General features: G+C 38.6%; 2 protein-coding genes across 2 annotated transcripts; one reads left to right on the top strand and one right to left on the bottom strand.

Annotated features, from left to right (window-relative positions):
* Positions 1-1,206: 1,206 nt before the first annotated feature.
* LOC130186371 (progestin and adipoQ receptor family member 3-like) lies at positions 1,207-7,298 on the bottom strand. The gene is made up of 7 exons (XM_056403461.1): positions 7,145-7,298; positions 6,408-6,650; positions 6,087-6,249; positions 4,893-5,048; positions 4,463-4,660; positions 4,125-4,215; positions 1,207-3,197 (listed from the first exon to the last, which is right to left on the bottom strand). The coding sequence occupies exons 2-7, from the start codon at positions 6,602-6,604 to the stop codon at positions 3,055-3,057; spliced, it is 948 nt and encodes a 315-aa protein (XP_056259436.1). The 5' UTR covers positions 6,605-6,650; positions 7,145-7,298; the 3' UTR covers positions 1,207-3,054.
* Positions 7,299-9,979: 2,681 nt separating this feature from the next.
* On the top strand, positions 9,980-20,617 carry antxr2b (ANTXR cell adhesion molecule 2b). Its single transcript, XM_056403504.1, has 17 exons — positions 9,980-10,252; positions 10,952-11,023; positions 12,170-12,241; positions 12,419-12,500; positions 12,919-13,023; positions 13,569-13,637; positions 14,968-15,048; positions 15,160-15,220; positions 15,499-15,594; positions 16,732-16,801; positions 17,725-17,803; positions 17,929-18,024; positions 18,206-18,262; positions 18,814-18,909; positions 19,130-19,303; positions 19,507-19,587; positions 20,486-20,617. Exons 1-17 carry the CDS (start codon positions 10,128-10,130, stop codon positions 20,522-20,524), a joined length of 1,455 nt encoding a protein of 484 aa, XP_056259479.1. The 5' UTR covers positions 9,980-10,127; the 3' UTR covers positions 20,525-20,617.
* The last annotated feature ends 73 nt before the right edge of the window (positions 20,618-20,690 follow it).

The following is a 20,690-nucleotide window of genomic DNA, read 5'->3' as shown; positions in this document are numbered from 1 at the left end:
CTGATATTCCATACAACATCACGACCTCGAGTGTGATATTGCTTTTATAGAACAGTTTTACGAGCGCCATATTAGTTAAATACACAACAACAGATTATGATTTGTTTGTTTATCATTCATTTGACTACGCCAACAAAAAGAGACCTAGTTCCACAACTGGACTGATGCTAAGTAACACAAAAACATTTTTGCTGACCTGCACATAGGTTGCTAGCTTGCTACTTTATCTACATCTCTTTAGCTACCTCAGTAATGCGCTGAAGTATCCAGCCTTCTTCCCTCCATCCTCGTTTGACGACCACACATCATTTAATTCAAATGTTATTTCTGGAAATATATTCATCTTTGCATAATTTGTTGCAATTTAACATACAGTATATATCAACCTCTAATGTGACGCTAATTAACGGTCAATAGAACTCCAGTGAAGCGGAGTGATACATGTAGGTAAAATTCCCATTGCTGTTACACTCTATTTCAGCACTCATGAAATGCCTCTTGTCCAAGCAATTTACTTGGTCGAAACTAACTGTGTATAATGGTATATCATTTTCTAACATAATTACCATATTTCCAAAACCAAGTGATTATAGATGGCAACACTGCCATCAGACAGTAATTAAATCACAAGATGAAGGAAAAACACCTTTCCCCCCTCATTATTTTTGATAAATCTGAAGCAACTGAGATAGGGATTTTTCACAGTAGTAAAGATGGACAGTGAGGCTTTATACTTTAATGCTTCTGTCACTATCAATATGAGCATGTGATGTAATCTCTGATCCACCAAGTCACTAGGAGGTCCCTGTGTTTAACAACTGTGCAGTTTACAAACTGCTATTTAAATGAATCACTTGACAGTGAACAGAAAACTCTCCACCCTTAACTTTGCAAGATGCAGCTCCACAGAACACAACCAACATGGCTCCTGTTTGGTGGAGCCACACTCCTAGAGAGAAATAGGTGAACAGTGTGTATAGTGGGATATGAAAAAAGTCATTTTTCTTATACATTTTTTTCTTTAAATTGGCAACTTTTGTATCAATGCTGCCCTCTACTGTTTAATAGTGTCAATAGCAGAAAATAGGACATGCCAAACACATGGTGCTTCCTCACCAACCAAAATGTTATTATTATGGTAAGTAGGTGACCAAGAAGTTCGACCTTATGTCTGAGCTTTAAGGAGTTATCAAAATACAAACTCAATAACATATTATTTTCCAGCATTCTTTATTCATTCAAAATGTTTAAAAATATATTTTCACAGAGGCACTGAAATAAATATTATACATCTCGAAAGTCAGTGCCATCATACAAATGATATTCAGCAAATGCACAATCACGGGATGAAACGATCATGAGGGCCATGTTCAAAAATAAAAACTCACACTAAAAAATGCAAATAAAGTCACTTCTTTTAGCACCTGTACAGTGCATTTTCCAGCTCTGCTCTCTGCAGCAGTAACTGTTCTCATCCTGAATTCATAACTTGTCTTAAAAATTAGATCGCACTATTAAAAAAATAAAACATACTGGCCTTGTGGTGTAACAGCAAAGATGATATCGGTCTAAGTTTGATATTTTGTTCTGATTCATGTTCACCTCATGACCAAAGAACAGAGTGTAACAGTAAGTGTGTATACAGTACAAATACTCAAACATTATAAGGCAAATGAAGTACAAACACAATTGGAATTAAGTAGAAACAAACACAAACATAACCCTTATCATTAAAATATGTAACTGTCCCAAAGTGTACTGAGGAAAAATCTAAAATACCCGAGCCACTTTACACTGGTCTTATTTAAACAACAGAATCAAGTAGAGAATATATTTTCCCATATCAAGCCTTTACGGTAGACTTCGTAATAACTGATAAGTGATAAGTGACAACTAATAGCCACTACAGCTGGTAAGTGATAATCCCTGTGACTGATATGTTAGGTGGCTGACCAATCAGTAAGAGCTTAAATGCTACTGCTCGTGGCACTGTCAGCAAAAATGTGATTTCACTGTCTTTACTGTAGAGTTCAAGCTGTAAGGGGGTAATTTCACACAAATTAAAAAAAAAAAATGTCTAGTGATACCCAATCTGTTATGCTGTTAGGCTGTTAAAGTGTCACGTTATTTGTTCCAAAGACAAAACACATTTCCATTTTATCAGTTCTGCACCTCGTCAGATATTGCAGACTGTTGTTCATTGACCTTTAACTATTTGTTCAAAAGCTCCAAATACTTTTGGTACCGAGACGTTATTTCTCCAGAGAAAAGCAATTCAGTGTCTACATGTTGTTGGTCATGACCTTTTCTGTGCTTTCCACCTTTTATCAAGATCTTTCATGCATCTAATCTTGAACAAACTGACACATAAACCAAAATCACAGGCAAAAAAGTAATTGTTCACACGGGCTATTGTGTTTCCTGATGTACAAAAATCACAATCTAAACTAAGAGAGGACATGATTATCAATAAAAACATCAAAGCTCAGTTTTTTCTACAAATAAATAAAAAAAATCTTGCTTCATGCATTGATCTAATGGTTATGATGCAACATCAGGGGTTGCATGCTGTATTTTTTGTCCTTGGGGGGTGGGGGGCAGGTGCATCACTTTTGACATCAGTTTACAGTCCCTGAAGGGTAAACTTAGGTCTTCTGACTACTAGCCAATGGCCTGGAACTACCAAACATCACAGGCTGTGGTCTATTGCCCTTTTGTCAGGATAACTTAAGTCTTGTAGCCACTGTTTGCTGATAACTACTGTTAAAGGAGACTTTAAGAAAGGTTACTGGCCTTTAACAGCTGCCCAGGCCACAAGCATATAAACAGAAACCAGCAGCTCAGTGAAAGTATTAGCTGCTCATTACTATCACACTCAGCTTTAGCAGCTAATAGTCAGGAGCTCCTGGTAGTTAGTGTTTGACAGACCTTTAGGTAGTAACTTCTAACCAGCAGCTGTTGTGGTTAGAGGGTTTTGAATATTAACAGTGCGTTTAACTGGTTATTAACCTACAACCGATTAGCCTTCAAACAACATTATTTGATCAGTTTCACTTAGCTCCTGCTGGTGCGGGTCGGGCAAGGCTGAGTGTGCCTGAAGTGCATGATGTGCACAGCGGTCTGGTGCCACCAGTAAAACATCACAACCACCAGTATGTGCCACAACTGGTGGCTGGCGCCCAGGTAGTTCAGCTGACCTAGGACATGAGAGATTAATAAATGCTTTAAAAACAGTATTGTTTCATGCATCACTATTGTCTTTGTTAATTCTTGTACTTTCTTCAAAATGTACAGAAACAAATCACATTTCAGGAGGAAACGACAATGAAAAGACCAGAGGGACAAATTGCGACTGTGAGTTTAGGTTCACAGTTCACTCTTTAAAGCCAATATGGATGAGACATCTTTGAAGTGCTGAAAATTTGAATATCTGCAATTTCATGACAGCTGGCTTTTTGGTGCTGATAAAGAGCATGTGATATGATGAACCAAAGCTGCAGAACAGCTACTAAATGGAGCTTGAGATTAGATTGTTTTGTCAACTGTTACTAAGAAATGTTGTTTTTTTTATTATTCGAAACAAAAATATTTCCTAAATAAGTTATGCATCAGCAAATATACCAGTTATATCACATTTAAATTATTCAGTTTATCTTTCTTTCTCATATTATTTCTTTCTATAATAATATCGTACAACATTTTTCCCTGCAATAATGACACTGTCTCTTTACATTCCTCAATAGTATCAGTAATGTGTAAAACATATACAGTAAGCTTACATGAATTTTCATAAGAAATCGGTCTTGATTGTTTTTCCTGTGAATTGTAGCCTCAGTTAACTGAACAGTTCATCTATCTAACCTCTCTACTTCACTGACAAACCGACCTCACACATTCTGGAGGTATGACTATGCATTTGTTAACAAAGTATCATCTTCAATCTCTCAGACAAGAAACCTTTCTGGAGTCAAAAGTGAATGTGACACTTTTTCAATATAACTTCACAGTTCACTTGTGATAGTATGGCATTTATATGATCACACATTGTGAAAATTGCATAAACTGTAAAAAAAAAAATCTGCTATTATACTAACTTATCTGACCAGACAGAGACAGAGACTCACCAGGGAAATAGCGTTCAGGGATTTTGGTGACATAGAACAGGAAGGCAGATCCAGCAATAAGGTACATCACTATCACGCGAGGCAGGAACAGCTGTGCATGTAATTAAATAAATAAAAACAAACAAGATTTTCTTGACTAAATATTACATAGTTAGGATTGGAAGGATTCATGCATTTTAGGGCATTTAAGGGCAACAATAAAAATCATGACCACTTGAGTAACACCTCTTAAAAAAGCTGCAAAATAGTGAATACAGAGATGTAAAACAAAATGTGCAAGCATACACCTCCATGCTTTAACTTTTGCTTGTTTTCTAGCGTGACTGTATTTCCCTTGCCTGCACGACATCAGACGTAAATCCACCAGTGAGCAAAACCCAGTGGCATGCAGGAATCACACTTATGCCAGCCACACAGCAGAAGATGGCCATGCGTATCCGTCGCCAGTCGTTACTGAGGTAACGAGGGTGGACCTGAGCGCAGAAGACGGCCAGGATCAGGGAGAGCACCGTCAGCAAATAGACCTGTCGCCAAAACTACAAGACAGGACAGCAACAAATCAGTAGATAAAGCAAAATCGCAGCTGGAGCATCTGTTTCTTTGTTAGTGTTATATCTGGAGACAAAGAAAAATAATCTAATGGTGGAAATTTCCGATCACATTATTTTTCCAACTTCATCCAATTGCTCTACAAAAGTCAGTGTACCCTCGAACATGCTACATGCTATGACCGTGGCAGAAACTTGTATCTTGAATGTTCACACCTACAGCATTACAGTAGAACGCGTAGAAGATCCCAGGTACATAGCAGCCCAAGATGCCAACAGAGATGCCTGCGTAGTCTAATGCCAGCCAGCGACGGCACGTCTTCTCTGATCGGTGGCATGAAAACAGGTGATATCCCACTGAACACAACATGCACACCTGGGATGAAAACACACAGTATCTTTACTTACTCAAAGATATTTTCAGAGTCACATTTTAGTATTCACAACATCCAACACACACAGATGCCATTATTGGTTTCATCAAGTAACACTTTATTTTGTTTTTGCCTTTTTGATTTAAAGTTTACGAAATCCTGTTGTGACTATAACACATGAACTTACCTCAAGAAATAATGATTTGTAAGGACAATCCAGATACAGATACAAGAAACAACATGCACTTATGTGGACAGAAGGGGGATTTTAGGAGGAAGGTGAGAGGATAACATTTACTACACTATATACTCATTTAGTTATTTATTGCATTAACAAATTTCCTATTCCATTATTAGCTACACAACCTACATTACAAACCATACACAGCTAACACGCAAACAATTAAGACCGTCTCTACATTGAACAATTCATCAGCTGCCAGGGCGACTCTAAACTACACTACCATTCATACTTTATAATACAATACACTGCACCAAACTTGTAGAATAGCTTACACATCTGGGCAGGTCAGGGTGAACTGAGTGCACCTGTGGCAGGAAACGTAAACCTGCATGAATCAGTTTGTTAAAACACCGTAGCACAGCACACTGCATATACCAATATTCATATACAGATACTCAACTAATGAAGATGTTGATGATAAACCAGTACTTAGTAGTAGCAGTAGTAGTAGTTAGTTAGTTAAGGAGTAAAATCCGCCACACACACATATAGACGGGTTCATGCACCTTCTTTTACTGAGTAATGTCTCTGGGTGGAGTAAGGGAAGGTTATTTTATTACATCTGAAGCACACTGTATAACTGTCAAAATCCCAACATGCAGTGCATCTTTTATTTAACGAAATCTTTGCATTCAGTCATGTCAAAATAACATAATAAACAAAAGGTCAGAATGAGGGGAAAGTTTAGTTATTATTTTTAGTTTGACAGTGATGGAAAAACCTGAAGAAATGCAGTCAGTTAAAAGAATAGGCTTCCCATCATATGCTATACAGTATATACACCCAAGTAACTTACCTGGAAGCAGAACAGTCCAATAGCGTAGATGACGTAGTCCTCTCTGTTAGCTCCAGAGGCTGGCAGTACTGAGGAGAGGTCATTGACCCCCAGAGAGAAGAAGAGCAGAAAGCCAAGCAGGTGGCTCCAGATATTCACTGTCTCATTGGACAGAATAAAAATGCTGCAACAGACGAGAAGAAACAAAAATGTACGTATGAGCACACACAGTCACCAGCATATTGTCCACAAACCATGAAAGTCATGATGATGTTTGCATGAATGTAACCTATTTTAAAAATCCTTTTTAACAACAGAACATTTCTCCAAGTTTACTCCCACCTCTTAAGGCAGAGCTTGGAGGGCAGATGAGCCCTATAGCCGTCTGTGATGTAGGGATTTTCTTTGAGGAAGAGGGGAATTTGTTCATAGGTGTAAAGTCTTATCCTCTGGGGTATCAGTACGGGCCAGTGCTGGTAGCTGCCCAGCTCTATGTAGTGGGCAGTCTTCAGCAGCTTCTGGGGCATCTTCAGCAGCATCTTGTTCTCAGCTCCTCTGGTGCAAGGCAAGGGAAGGAGGGTAAGGCTGAGTTTGGAGAGAGGAAGAGGGAAACAACTGGTCAGTATGTGGCACTAACTCCATTCAGCTAATGTAAAGTATTTAACATAACATAAACTAGCTTTCCAAGTGACAATTCATGAGCAGAAAACAGATAAAGTATGACTGCCAGTGATGGTTAAACACACTTCAAAACGTGAATTAATCTGTTAACATGTCACTAGCTAAAGCTGCTGCTGCTGCTGCTACCTGTCCTCCATCCCAAAGTTTGAATGCCTTTGTTTAACACTCTGAAACACATCCACAGCTTTTTACCCTCGTCTCCCCGGCTTTGAGATAAAAGCTTTAAAAACTGCTAAACACACGTAATGACTTATTTGAACTGAATGTCACACCGCTCTGTTACTGCGAAGCCATGTCAGCAGGCTAAACTCCAGCTAGCTAACGTTGCTGCTAACCTTGACAGGCATTATTTTATGTTATCCAGCCAAACTGTTTGAAAACAGCGTTACAAAGCTCACCATTAGTCGCAGTCCGACTGTCGACGTCCTTGTTCTGGTAAAGGAGCCATGTCCAGAAAGCTAGCAAGCTAACATGGCGTTAAAAAGCACAACATTTTAGTAAAATAAAATTAGATACAACAGCCAGGTCCCGAACAACACCAGCAAACCTGTCTTCTTCTCTTTGTTGTTGTTGACTTCAATGAAACGGTACATTACTGCCACCAACTGGCAGGTATGGAGGAATGCATTATCTATAGACAATTATTTAAACTATTAAAATACCTATAAAAAAATCTCTAGGACTTTGCTGCAAAAAATATCTTTTGAATCCTAATTAAATTATTTACAGGCTAGGATTTAAGTTTATTTTCTGTAAACATTACATGTTCCACAGTGTATTTTATTGTGGTGTGGGTTCCCAGAAGACAACTCCACCAAAAACTGAAATGAAAATCACGCCCATGCTTTTGATGTCAATGTAATTGTAATGCAGATTGTTTACTGACAGTATGTGATATTTTATTTAATGGTCTGGATTTGTGGTCACAGCCTAAAAGATCAATTTGTTTTGGATTTGATGGAGGGATTGACTGTGATCGCATACTATTCAAGCTTTTGTCTCTGTTTTGTTTTTCCACTGAGGTAAAAGCAGAGCATCTCTGCCATATCTGGATGAAACTGCTGATCCCTTATTTCTGCCATCAGTCCCTTTAGCATGGACAAAACAGAGCCAGTCCTTCTTCTGGCAACAGGTGTCCGTCCATCCACCTGCAGCACTGACAGGAAGCGTATCCCGTTTTAAATTGAGGTCTCAGTCTTCAATGTCATTTACTGTCCACTTCAAGCGGCTTTGAATTTGGGGAAAGCATTTCATTCCACATTATTTGACAGTAATTCTTTATCATCTTGTTCCTGCATTAATTGCTCTTAATATTCAACATGCTTTATGGCTTCATACCATCATCTTATACACATTTTTCTTAAATTCAGCCTATCATATTTCACATCTTTGGATAACTCTCACTTTGGGAATTTGAAAAATGAACTTATGTGGGTGTGAACAGTGTTTGGCTGTGCAGTTTGAGCTTGTTCTGACTTTCCTATTGGCAAGACAGTTGGATTGAAAAGGTTGAACATGACAGACTAACCTTAATAGACTGCGTCTTACACACTAATTGTTTTAAGCAAGATTATTTTTGTCTTTATTTGAATAAAGAGGAAAGATAGATCAGACAGTTGGAGGGGACACAAACATCCTTGTCTTCTAGTTCAGCTACACCCTCAAATAAAGCACTTATTACACAAATCATAACAGCCATCCATGAAATACCCAAGGGCGATCCCTGCCTAGCATAAACTGAGACAGATGAGACATGCTATTTGCTGACACAATGACCTTGGTATGTTATTATTTGAATTGTTTGCTGTCATGACTTTAGTCTTTTTAAGAGTTGAAATTAAATTTATGAGGAAGCCACAGGCAGTGAGTTATTTGCATCCTTGCAGTGATACATACAGACTCCTGGAGTGTGTTGAGCGCCTCAGATTGATGATATTTAATCAAGAGATTAGGTTTAGCTTTGGAGGGCTTGGCCATGTTATAATGTTGGAGAACCATGCTTGCAAACAATCAAAAAATGGGTTTAATCACACGGTCAAGAGTCTGATTTGTTTATCTCTAGATACAAAGGATCCGGCTTAATTTCTGCTCTTGGGAGGCCACTTTCTGGATCGGAGTCATGCAAGGGAGCAAATCTCTGACATACCAAGGGCGTTGTGTTAGCCTGTTCAATTCTTTTTTCCATCTGCAATAGATTTACAGGAACATGATACATTTGTTTGTCCTGAACAGAAAAAACGTTGCCATGGAAACAGTGCATTGATAATTACTGGGAGAGTGGTTTGTAAGTTAGATATGCATTGTAATAAGCCTCTGCTGAATTGATCATTAGCACACAAAAAATCTAGAAACATGGCACCCTAATTTAGGGAAGGGAAGCAGCACACCTCACATTTATATTAACAAATGCAGGAATAGTTATTGTTCAAAATATGCAGATACATTACGTGATTCGTCTCTGTATTTATGTTAAGTCAGTCAGTCACTATTTACATCCTTCTGCCAACTGCTCTGGCAACTGGATCAATTTTAATACTATGAGCAACAGAAAGATTCTTCGCCTTCAAAGTAAAAGAGCACAGCAAAGCACAATGAAGGAAAATATTTTATGAAATTAAATAAAATGTCTTAAAACTTTTTTCACACATTCTTACTTACTTCTCATAATTTTGCAACATAACATTAAATGCATTACGTGAGATTACATTTTTCACAATAGGAATTCATGTTGTACTGATTTTCCAAATAGCCAACTGCTTAAATATTTACTTACATTATATATATGTGTCTGAAAATATAGGCTGTACTGTCTCCAGTGTTAAACAAAGCTTTGAAACTAGTCAAGTAATTAATTTACTTTAGTTTCATTATTTAATTTCATTAACTGTTTTAATTCATTTTTTATAAAAAAAAATACGTTTTGCATTTCTAACAATGTTTATTAAAGTGCATGTTCCTTGTAATACAACCCAATGGATAAATACTTTACATATAAAAAAAGAAATAGGCTAAACATGGCGAGCTTGCATAAATACAAAAAAGATGAATTGTATATCAAAGCAAATAAGAATGTCAAAACGTATTTATTTTAAACTGTATATTCAGTATTCATTAATGCATTACATTCTTACATTTATGCCTCTTCTTTAATTTGAAGGATCCTGAGGGATGTCCGGTCCCGTTGCTATTGCAGCTGCTTTGACATTAGTATGTGCAGCAGCTGTGTGCCCTGCCCCGTTTATTCCGTTATCAGCCTGCTGCTGTCAGTGAACACACACATACCGTGCTTACTTACACACACAGAGGTTCAACATGTGAGCTACTGATGCTGCGAAGATGAAGCACTCATAGCTGCACCGGCTGTTGTGAAACGCATGGATTATGGATGGAATATGGATATGTTGCCAAATCCTACTTTTTGTTAGTGTTTTTGTAAATTCATCGCTGCATGATGGCGACGACGCTTCTTGCGATGGAGCTTTTGATGTTTATTTTGTTTTGGACAGGTGAGTTGTGCGGATACTGAATGTGTCTGTATCATAGACTGTATGTGTGGTTTGGAGGAGGAGGAATAAAGGAGGCAACGGGCACAGAGCAACATATTCATTTAATATTTGTTACCTCAGTGCAGAGGCAGTCTTTGATTCAAGCCTCTCCATGTATGGCTGTGTTTAGTTAACATGTTCCTCTGCTGCTTCTCTGCATGTTTGACAAGTTTATTTTTAATCTTCTCTGTTCTGTCCATCAGTGGATGGGTTGTTTGCTTGGAGAAAGTTCACTTCTAAAGTTGATCTCTGGTTTATTATGTTGTCCACAGACACAACAATAACAGAATATATTATTTGTGTGTTATATGTTTGTTCTGGTTCAAAGAAGCTCACAACAAGAGAATAAACTGACCAAAACCCATTCTGCCTTTATGCTGTCATTCTGGGTGTGAATTGTTTTTTCCATTGGCATGAGACCTGCACTGGAAGTTTGGGAAATCAGATTCATTATTGAATAATCAAAACTATATTTATGTAGCTCATACAAAAAAATATAAGTTTTATGCCTGTAAATGAAGGATGTTGTGATGGACATTCTCCTGTTTTTATAAACTTCTTTTTATCAAATGCTTGGGGTTAAATTATATATAGGACTATCTGATTTCTCAGTCCCTGGGTGTCAGTGATCTATCACTTTTGGGCTGTCTGTGTTTGCAGGTCAGGCAGTGTGGCGAGACACTGGGATGAGATCTATGGATTTGCGGAGCAGCTCACCAACAGGTTTGTCAGGTAAGTACATTCTGTGTGCTTTCTCCTCTCATCCCCTCCTCCCCAGATTTCAGGGCTATTTATACAATAAAAACCCGACACATTAAAAACAAATTAAATGCATACAGCTGAAAGCTAATCAATAAAATAAAGAGTACTTACACAGCAAGGAGTCAGTATAGGTCTTTCAATTTCAACAGTAGTAGTGAGTAGAAAAGTAGGGCAAGTCTATTTTGGGGAGCATACCTCATACAAGGCCACCAACTGCTCCAAAGTTCCTCCGGGTAATGGTGCAGAGGGTGTGTGTGTGTGTGTGTGTGTGTGTGTGTGTGTGTGTGTGTGTGTGTGTGTGTGTGTGTGATATCTTTAGGTTTAACAGTGGGTTGCTAAATATAAGAGCAAAACATCCAGCCAGATGTTGAAGGGGATGCTGAGGGGTAGACTGATGAAGTCAAACTGCCGGGGGTCAGAAACTCAATTCCCTGTTTGCCTAGTGACCAGTCCAACTGTAACAGAAAACATTTAGTAAAATGAAATACTGCTTGAGTAATTGCCACGTTCATTTCGTGGTATGCTAATTTATGTTTTGATTTAATAGTGTTATACTGAGTCAAATCATGTCATATACAGTATTTTCCTGTGTTTCAATACACTTTATTACATCACGTCAGCACCATATAATGTCATGTTATGTTCTGTTACAATGTTGTATATGTGGATGTGTAATATGTCATGCAGTGTCATGTATGATTATGATGTGCTGCGCTCACATAACATGACATAACAGTGAAATACAATGGTGCATTTAACCAGGTAATGGAAACAGATGCAAAAGTGCACATAGAGCTATGTAATGATGCACTAGTACTTGTACATGCACTAACATCTTGGAACACCTTCCCAAAAAGTAATGGAATAATGTCATGTAATTTCATGTCATGTCATGTTTTGCTTCATCTCATCTTATCACTGTATTTCATGCAGTCCTATTGCTGTTGGTGTTTACACCCTCGCAGACTATTATATTTTCTGTCCGATCAAAAGCTAATCATTATGTAGTAGCACTTGGGAGAATCCTTTTTGTTGACACACAGTCCAAATCTACTAATAAGTTTTTATATTGATCAGATACCATTCATAAGTTTCATGTGTGTTTGTGTTTTTCAGTCCCAGGATGAGGGTTTCCTACATAGTCTTCTCAGCCAAAGCAGTTGTAATACTTCCACTAACTGGAGACAGGTAAAGTTCCCTCTCTTATCGTTCTTTCTCCTTCTCTGCCTGACTCCCTAATCCATCTTCATCGTCCTCCTCCTCTCTGAAAAACAACAACACAGATAACCAGCTCATACAGAAACTGGGCTCTTATCTGACTTTATTTACATTGTGCTGTCCCTGTTTTATGATCTGGCTGCAAAGGTCCAAAATAGATGAGGGTTTGAAGAAGCTGAGCCAAATCAAACCTGCCGGTGAAACTTACATGCACGAAGGCATGAAAGCGGTAGGTACGCTCATATGAAGGCCTCATCAAACATTGTGATTAATTTCCAGGACACATATTACTTAGACAGATTTGCTGTTTTCAACAGAAAATGAGACTTAAAGTTTTATTTTAAAACAATCAACTTACTAAATATGCTTTGATAGAGTAGAATAGAGTTTGTTAAATCTACTCTAAAATACTTAAATAACCAAAAGACTGCTGTGGATTTTTCCCAGGTATATTGTCACATACTGGTATATTCTGTAAGCTAAATTAGTGAAGTGTTGTTTCTAATGTGTTGTTTCTAGCAGCTCCAGTGAAGTCTGGCAACAGACTGTGTCTTGATCCTTTTAGAGCTACACATGTGCTCACTATGTGCGTATCCTTGATTGTGCAGTTAAGACTGAAGAGTTTCCTCTGAATATGCTGTCATCAGGTGTCGGAGCAGATGAAGGCACAAACTTCGCCATCATCTACCATCATCATCATTCTGACTGATGGCAAGCTGGAGGTCTACCCCTTTGATCTAAGTGTACAAGAGGTATCTCATAGACACACACACACACACACACACACACAACACACACACACACACACACACACACACACCTACACACTAGTGAGGAAAATAGATGGACACCATACTGGTTTCTATTAAAGTACATAACAAAAAGGCTGATGAATGTGATTTTGAGCAGTCAACCATGAAATCGTTGTTGTTTAAGCAAACACACTGACACATTCACACACTTCTCACATCACTCCGTTGTTTTTACTAAGTTGCAACACACTAATGAAAGTTTCAAGAGTGAACATGCTGATTTTTGTATCATGTGGCATGAGGGGAAACTGCATGGAAGAAGCAAAACGGTCATCACTCTAAAACCTTATCATATCTTGTGAGAAGTTGTAGTTGTAGGCTGCAGTATAAAATATACAGGAGTTGATTTACATTACACGACTTATAACAAAAGCAAAAATACTTGTGGTCTGTTATTAATGACGTCCTCACTGATAACTGGTGTTTACTGTTTGTCAGTAGAAGCAAAACTTCACTCACAGCTCTCTATGCATCATGCTTCCCAGGCTGACAAATGCAGAGGGTTTGGAGCCAGAGTGTACTGTGTCGGGGTCATGGACTTTGATCACAAACAGGTAGGAGGGCTTCATGTTTTTACTCTTCTCTCTTCACTTCGTCTTGTTGGTGGTTTCTGCCAGGCAGCACTGTGAGAAAGAACACGTCTCCCTGTCACTGATACCGTTGGCTTCGGGTTTTATTTGTCTTTCTGTGTGTGTACAAACGTATCAGTGTGTGTGTGTGTGTGTGTGTGTGTGTGTGTGTGTGTGTGTGTGTGTGTGTGTGTGTGTGTGTGTGTGTGTGTGTGTGTGTGTGTGTGTCAGTGTGTGTTAGGTCATGGTCAGAACTTCAGTAGGCTGTTGTTGTTGAGTCAGATTTATTAACACACCTTGACCTTGTTGCTGAGTCTGTTTGAGTTCATCTGAATCCTCCTAAGGACAGAACAACAGGCAGCGGGTAGAGATTTCTAATTTATGGTTTATGCTGCATTTGGTTTATGTAAAAAACATGGAATGAGGCAGCACATTTTGAGTTATCATATCCTTGGAGAGAGTTTGATTTCTTACTGTGCAGGTGTCAAGTCCATGAAAGGGAGTATTGTGTTAGGAATGAAAACACTGGATTGAAGGATGACACCAAATGTCGCCTCAAAGTTGTTTTTCATGCAGAATAAGAATGAACTCAAATGTCTTCTGCTGACTGTGTTGACTGGAAGGAATAAAAAGATAAGATAATAAGAAGATAACAGAATATAAAGTAAGTAGTATTATCCCATAAAAACAAAAATGGTTAAGAACAATTGGTCTGCAGTGTTTGCTATGATATGTGATCTTTTCTATATTCAACATCAGGTCATAAATTATCCTTAATAAAATTTACAGTAAAAAGAAAAAACAGTAATGACATTTGCTGTGTAATATAATACTGCAATATTTCATTTAGAGTGGAATCCGTGGTTGCATAACCCCTGCCCTGACTCAATCCTGCATTAGTGTTGTTTGTTTTGCTGTTGCAGCAGCCTTAATCACATCATTACACTGTAAAATAAACATTAATAAGCACAACTATATGACTTGAAAACTTCATAACTCATTACCAGAGAGTCTTAAGGAGTCGACGGGTGCAAGTGATCTTCTGCCTGGTTACTGACCGAGCCTACTCTGTGGTCTGAAGAGGAAGCAATTACCTCACTCTCTAATTAAATAATGCCAGACGAGCTTCCTGTTCTGCTATCATGAAAGCAGGAGATGAAAGCTGCAGCCAGCTGTCCAGAGCTTTCATCTCCCAGAAACAGGCTTTTCCTCCCTAATTGATGCTGAAGCACTGAACCAAAACAAGGGGGAAGAATCTTGAAATGAAGTGAATGTAAAGGCGGGTAAACTGTGGTTCTTTTTGTTTTTGACACAGCTTGCTGAAATAGCAGATGGCACAGAGCAAGTCTTCCCAGTTTTGTCCGGGTTTCATGCCCTCAAAGACATCGTCAACTCGGTGAGGTCACATATAACAACATTAATGGGCAGACAGTATGAGTGTGACATAATGCAGTGTGAATAGAGACCTCTCACTGGAGCTGCTGCATTTATCTGTATCCCCACATAGATTCTGAAGCAGTCATGCACAGATGTGTTCACAATAGAGCCGTCAAGTGTTTGTGTGAACGGTAAGTTAGTGGGGGAGAGTTTGTTGTCTCTGTAATGTTTGAATATAATAATGTAGCAAAAAAAATATGGCGTAAATTAATTATTTTGTGAAATTTGTTCAAATATTAATGGTCCTTAGCACATTAGCATCTTTTTGCTCAAAGCGCGACAGTGTAGCACAGCTGTAGACCATTGGCTTTAATTTTCTCAATCACCATGTTTTCTCTTTAATGTTTGCTGTTGCTGTTGAAATTTAAGTGCAGTGTCATAGTCGTGTACTGTGTCTAATGTTTTCTAGAGTCTTTCAATGTGGTGCTGAGGGGCAGCGGCTTCAGCGGATCCAAGAGAGCAGACAACGTACTCTGCTTCCTTACTGTCAATCAAAACACATACAGTCAGTAATCACACTCATGACTTACACAGTTGTACATTAGGAGTCGGCTGATATACAGTTAGCTTTTGGATGCTAACGCTAAGGATGCACCTACTGCCGGGAACTGACGTCGCAGGTTCACTTCATACTGATGCTAAATTGTGCTGCCACATGGTACTGCAGTGTACTTTGGGATAACATCATGTATGAAGTGAAATGTGATACACTGCTGAGATCTCTGGGCTGCAGTGGAAAGTCAGAGTCGTGACGTCCGGAGACAAACAGTGGCTGCTTTTTATTGACTTCAGCTGGAGAACAGAGGAGACATTGTGAGACTGAGCAGAGGGAGGGAGGACATGTTCACTGTCCTTAGTCTATTAAAGGATCGATGGAGGGGAGGGTGGGTGAGCTGTGTCACTGGGAGGACATGGAAAAATAACACATGACTGTATTGAGTCTTCCTTTTCCTTCATTTTGCTTTTTTATTTTTATATTTTCCACTGGAATTTTTTCCATTTTTCCTTTAGCAATCGCTCTCTTTCTTTGAATTTTCCTTCCTTGATCCTGGCTTTCATATTTAGAATATTTTTATGATGGAGAAAATTAGAAAACTGAATAGAAATTTGAATATAAATTTCTGTTAAAATAGATTCTGCAGGTAGCAACACTAACAAACAATAAAAGTTTAAGAAGTATTTATTGATTTATTGACTTCATTCACACACACAGGAAATGTAAAATCGTGTCGGCCATATTTCCTTGGTGATAATTTGTAAAATAGATCATGGGGGCGTCGAGTGCCGCAGTTGGTTGAGCAGGTGCCCCATATGTAGAGACTAAAGTTCTCGCTGCAGTCGGCCCCGGTTTGAATCCCGCATCGGACGGCCCTTCACTGCATGTCGTTCCCCCTCTCTCTGCCTCCCCATTTCCTGTCTGTCTCTACTGTGCTATCATAAAGGCATAAAAAGCCCCAAAAAATATACTTAAAAAATTTTTGATGATATAACACATTTTAGGAGTCAAAACACCAAAGTCATGTGTTTTTATTTTCCATTTACTGTTGAATTGTTTGTTACTTTACATTTGTAACTGTATAATTTCAATTTTTATAGGTGGTAACGGTTTTTAGAGTTTGTGTGTCTTTCTGTTTCTTCTCAGACCAGAAGCCAACAGTAGTTAGAGATGGCTATCTGCTGTGCCCAGCTCCTGTTCTGCATGAGGTTGGACAGTAAGTCAGCACACACACAGACACACCCACACACACACACACACACACACACACACACACACACACACACACACACACACACACACACACACACATAGACCTTTGCACATACATAACATTTTTATAACCATGTGTGAAAATATAGTTAAGCTGCAAGTAAAAAAAAAGCAGACTGAAGTTAGAAATCTGTTGTATGTTTAACGGAGAGAGAAACAAGAACAATGTTTACAGTAAAATCTGTGAACAGCTCAAGCAGCTTAAAGTGTTGGATGAAATGAAGCCAGTCCGACCAGAATATCTCTGTGGCATTTAGAGAGTGAGCCAAAGCTGATTTAACATCACCCACTTCAAACAGCATTCTGTCTCTCTCTCTCTCTGTCTCTGTCACCTCTCACTTTCCATCATGTCTCACCCACTCTCTAACACTCCCTCTGTACTGAAACTCCCATGCATAGTTTGATCATATAATTTCTCAGGGACAGAGCAGAAACAATCCCAGCTGCAGCAAACAAATACGATTTAACTGTAAACTTTAATGGTAAAAAAGGAAATCTGGTCAAAATACGATAAGAACATGAATGGCAATGACTTCCTTTTTCAGTGAGTCACTGTTCTTGGCACTCATAATCCTTAAGGTCAGCAGGGGAGCTGACAAGGTTACTAAGACAATGAAGCCCCTTAAAATGAAGCAATGGTGAACAGGTTAAAGGCAGTCGCTCCTGTTTAACTTATTTTACTTCATTAAGAGGCCGACCAATGGGTTAACAATCGATAATAGGGAAAAAGAAAAAAGAAAACAAAGATAAGTGATAGTAGTTTGGCTAATTTAATAAAACTTGCAGGATGCATCTCCACTACTACATCTCTCCACTACACTGAAGCCTCTGATGTTGTTTTCAGTGATTATGTTGTGATCATTCCAGATCAATTGAAGTGCTGGTTAGTATGAACAATGGACAATCTTACATCTCCACTCCCGTCACCATCTACGCCACAACATGTGTAAGTATCAATAATATAGAGCCGAAAATCTCCTCTGTTTTAGGTTAGAAGGGGATTTGTTAAGGATCGAGCATTGAATGAATCGCGTGCTGTGTGTAGCTGATTTCTGTGTTGGTTCGCTGCAGTCTAATGGGACCTGGGTGCTCTGGTTGCTGTTGGCTCTGCTGCTGTCACTGGCTCTGGGTTTGCTCTGGTGGTTCTGGCCTCTTTGCTGCACTGTGGTGAGTCTATGTATCTGCTAGTATAACTCAAATTTAGGTCTTGTGGAAGCACGAACCATAATTCAGTGCTATTGTTGTTGTTTATGGATGTAGCCAACAAGCTCAAGTGTTTCTTGTGTGTGCAGTGCTGCAGTTTGACCCAGGCTTTTTCCGCAGTAACAGTCCCACTTATTTCTTACAGGTGATCAGAGACCCACCCCCATCTCGCCCCCCTCCTCCTCCTCCTCCTCCTGTCATTGTGAGTAGACCAAAGACGGTTTAAAAAACATGTTTCTGTTTCTGTTTTTCAGCAGTAGCATTTTGAGTCTGAAGTTTTGGCTTTTCCACTTAGCCATCTTAGCAGTGACTGGAGTGACATTTTTTCAAGATGCAGAGTAGGGATTTCACCGACCTCCAAGTTGCATGGAGAACTGAAAAATGTCTGAAGAGGTTAAGACATGCTATAGAACATGCCTCTTTTTAACTAAACATTTTTTTCCATCAAGACTCTGAATAGAACGAGTGAAATGAGCTATTAAGACAATAATGTGGAAAAAATACTTTACTCTAGTTCTTGAATAAAACTCTGTAGTAGTGGAGGTTTTATGGCACTAATGGTACTGAATCACTTTCATCCAGACGCGGCTTCATGGTGACTCATTTAAAACAGTTTGCATAGAAATAGTATTTGATTTTGTGCTAGAATTTTAACAGAATAGACTTAAAAGGTTCACAACAGACTGAACTAATAATGTTTCATTCTTGGCGCTCACTATTAATTTATTTTAATTAACATTTATTTTGTTTAAGGAGCCGGAAGAGGATCTCTCACCCAAACATAGGTGGCCCACAGTGGACGCTTCATACTATGGAGGGAGAGGTGCTGGAGGAATCAAACGCATGGAGGTAATCATATAAACATTCATAGCTCACATTGATTGACCCTTCTACTTTATTTTTTACCAGCATTCACAAAGGCAGATTACATCATTTAATGACTAAGACCAAGTGCAGAGGAACACACACAGTGGAGATCAAGTCTGTGTGAGTTCAGTATCTCTAACCATTTGGCTGCCATGCTGCCACTATCAGATATGTGTCATTTGCACCCATGTGCTTATTTTAGGTGCGGTGGGGACAGAAGGGCTCCACAGAGGAGGGGTCACGGCTGGAGAAAGCCAAAAACGCAGTGGTCACTATGCCAGAGGAAGTGGAGGAGCCCATCATACCCCGACCCCCACCGAGACCTCCTCCAGTCTACAGCCCCCCCTTACAATCCAAATGGTACACTCCCATCAAGGTGAGACTCACAATTCTTTACGGTAAAGGATTTTTGCATTAGGTGATGTTTGCTGCTTTGTGAGAAACTTCTATCACTACTTTTCCTTTATAATGAAGAAACGTAGATGTAAGTCATGTGACATGCCTGTTCTCTACCTTTCTTTATCTGAATTTTTATGTTCTGTTTTCGATTGACTCAACCTGATTTGACTTGACCTTCAGGGGCGTTTTGATGCGTTGCTGGCATTACTGAGGAGACAGTACGACAGAGTGGCAATCATGAGGCCAACACCTCAGGGCAAGGTAAGAAAAAAACAATGAAACTTTATGTCAGATGAAAGAAAACAGAGAATACTTTGAATACTTCCAGCTGGACTGTCTGTTATCTACCCAACAGCTTCCTGCACCAACTCAGTTGTTGTAAATAAGTCTGAATGTGAACGCTTACAACAGACATCATCCAACACAGCTCAAACAGACCTCCACTCTTTTAGGATTGTTTTATTCTCACCATATTTACTGATCTAATGCTGATGATTTATCGTCATATCGTGTCCCTCTGTGTGAAATGATAAAAAAAAAGATGAAGGAACAGAGACTGTGACTCATCTGTTCCCAGAAGGCAATGTCCTTCATTTATATGCGTTATTTATTTATTTATTTATTTATTTTTCCCTTCTTTTTTCTCTTAATACAATGCAGCAGTTGTTGTTGGTTTGTGGTGGGATTTTTGTTTTGCATGTTTATATGTGTATGTGTGTAGGTCTACATGTATACACCTGTATATATACATATGTATTTTTTTTTTTTTCTTTTTCTTCTTTCTTTCTTGGTTAGCAGTGTGTTTCGGGTCGTGTTTGTTGGACTTAAAAATCAATTACAAAAAAAATAAAAGATGAAGAAAAGATGCATTTTGTCACTGCATTTTCAAAATAAGAAATCGGCCTGATTCAGGCATGAAGCTAAAAAGTCAAATGGTTCCTTTATATTATATTCAAATTTACTTGATTTGTAGACTGCTGATGGTTTGCATTTATGCTAATCCAGATCAATTAGCAAATAACATGCATCACTTCTGGTTTTATTGTATCATATTCTGCTTAAAAACTCAAAACATGCCACTGTGTAATAAATTCAATTTGTGGTTGATATTTTACTACATTTGGCAGTAAATCTTTTGTCTCTTTTGTTTTGTCTCCAGGGCCGCTGCATTAACTTCACCAGAGTTCAGAGTCACTGATGTTCAAACATGAGGATCAACACTTTTCACTTTATTCCTGTTTTTTGAGTGTAGAGATTCAGTGTGTATTGTAAATAAATGCTTTTACTTATATTCTGCTGTTGCATTTATGAATATTTTTTACCTGCTTGTTTTTCTTCGTCATTTAAAACCAAATCACACATTG

Source organism: Seriola aureovittata, chromosome 18 (assembly GCF_021018895.1).
Source record: "Seriola aureovittata isolate HTS-2021-v1 ecotype China chromosome 18, ASM2101889v1, whole genome shotgun sequence".
NCBI lineage: Eukaryota > Metazoa > Chordata > Actinopteri > Carangiformes > Carangidae > Seriola > Seriola aureovittata.
Note: the sequence above shows the minus strand (reverse complement) of the source record. Positions and strands in the feature narration are given on the sequence as shown.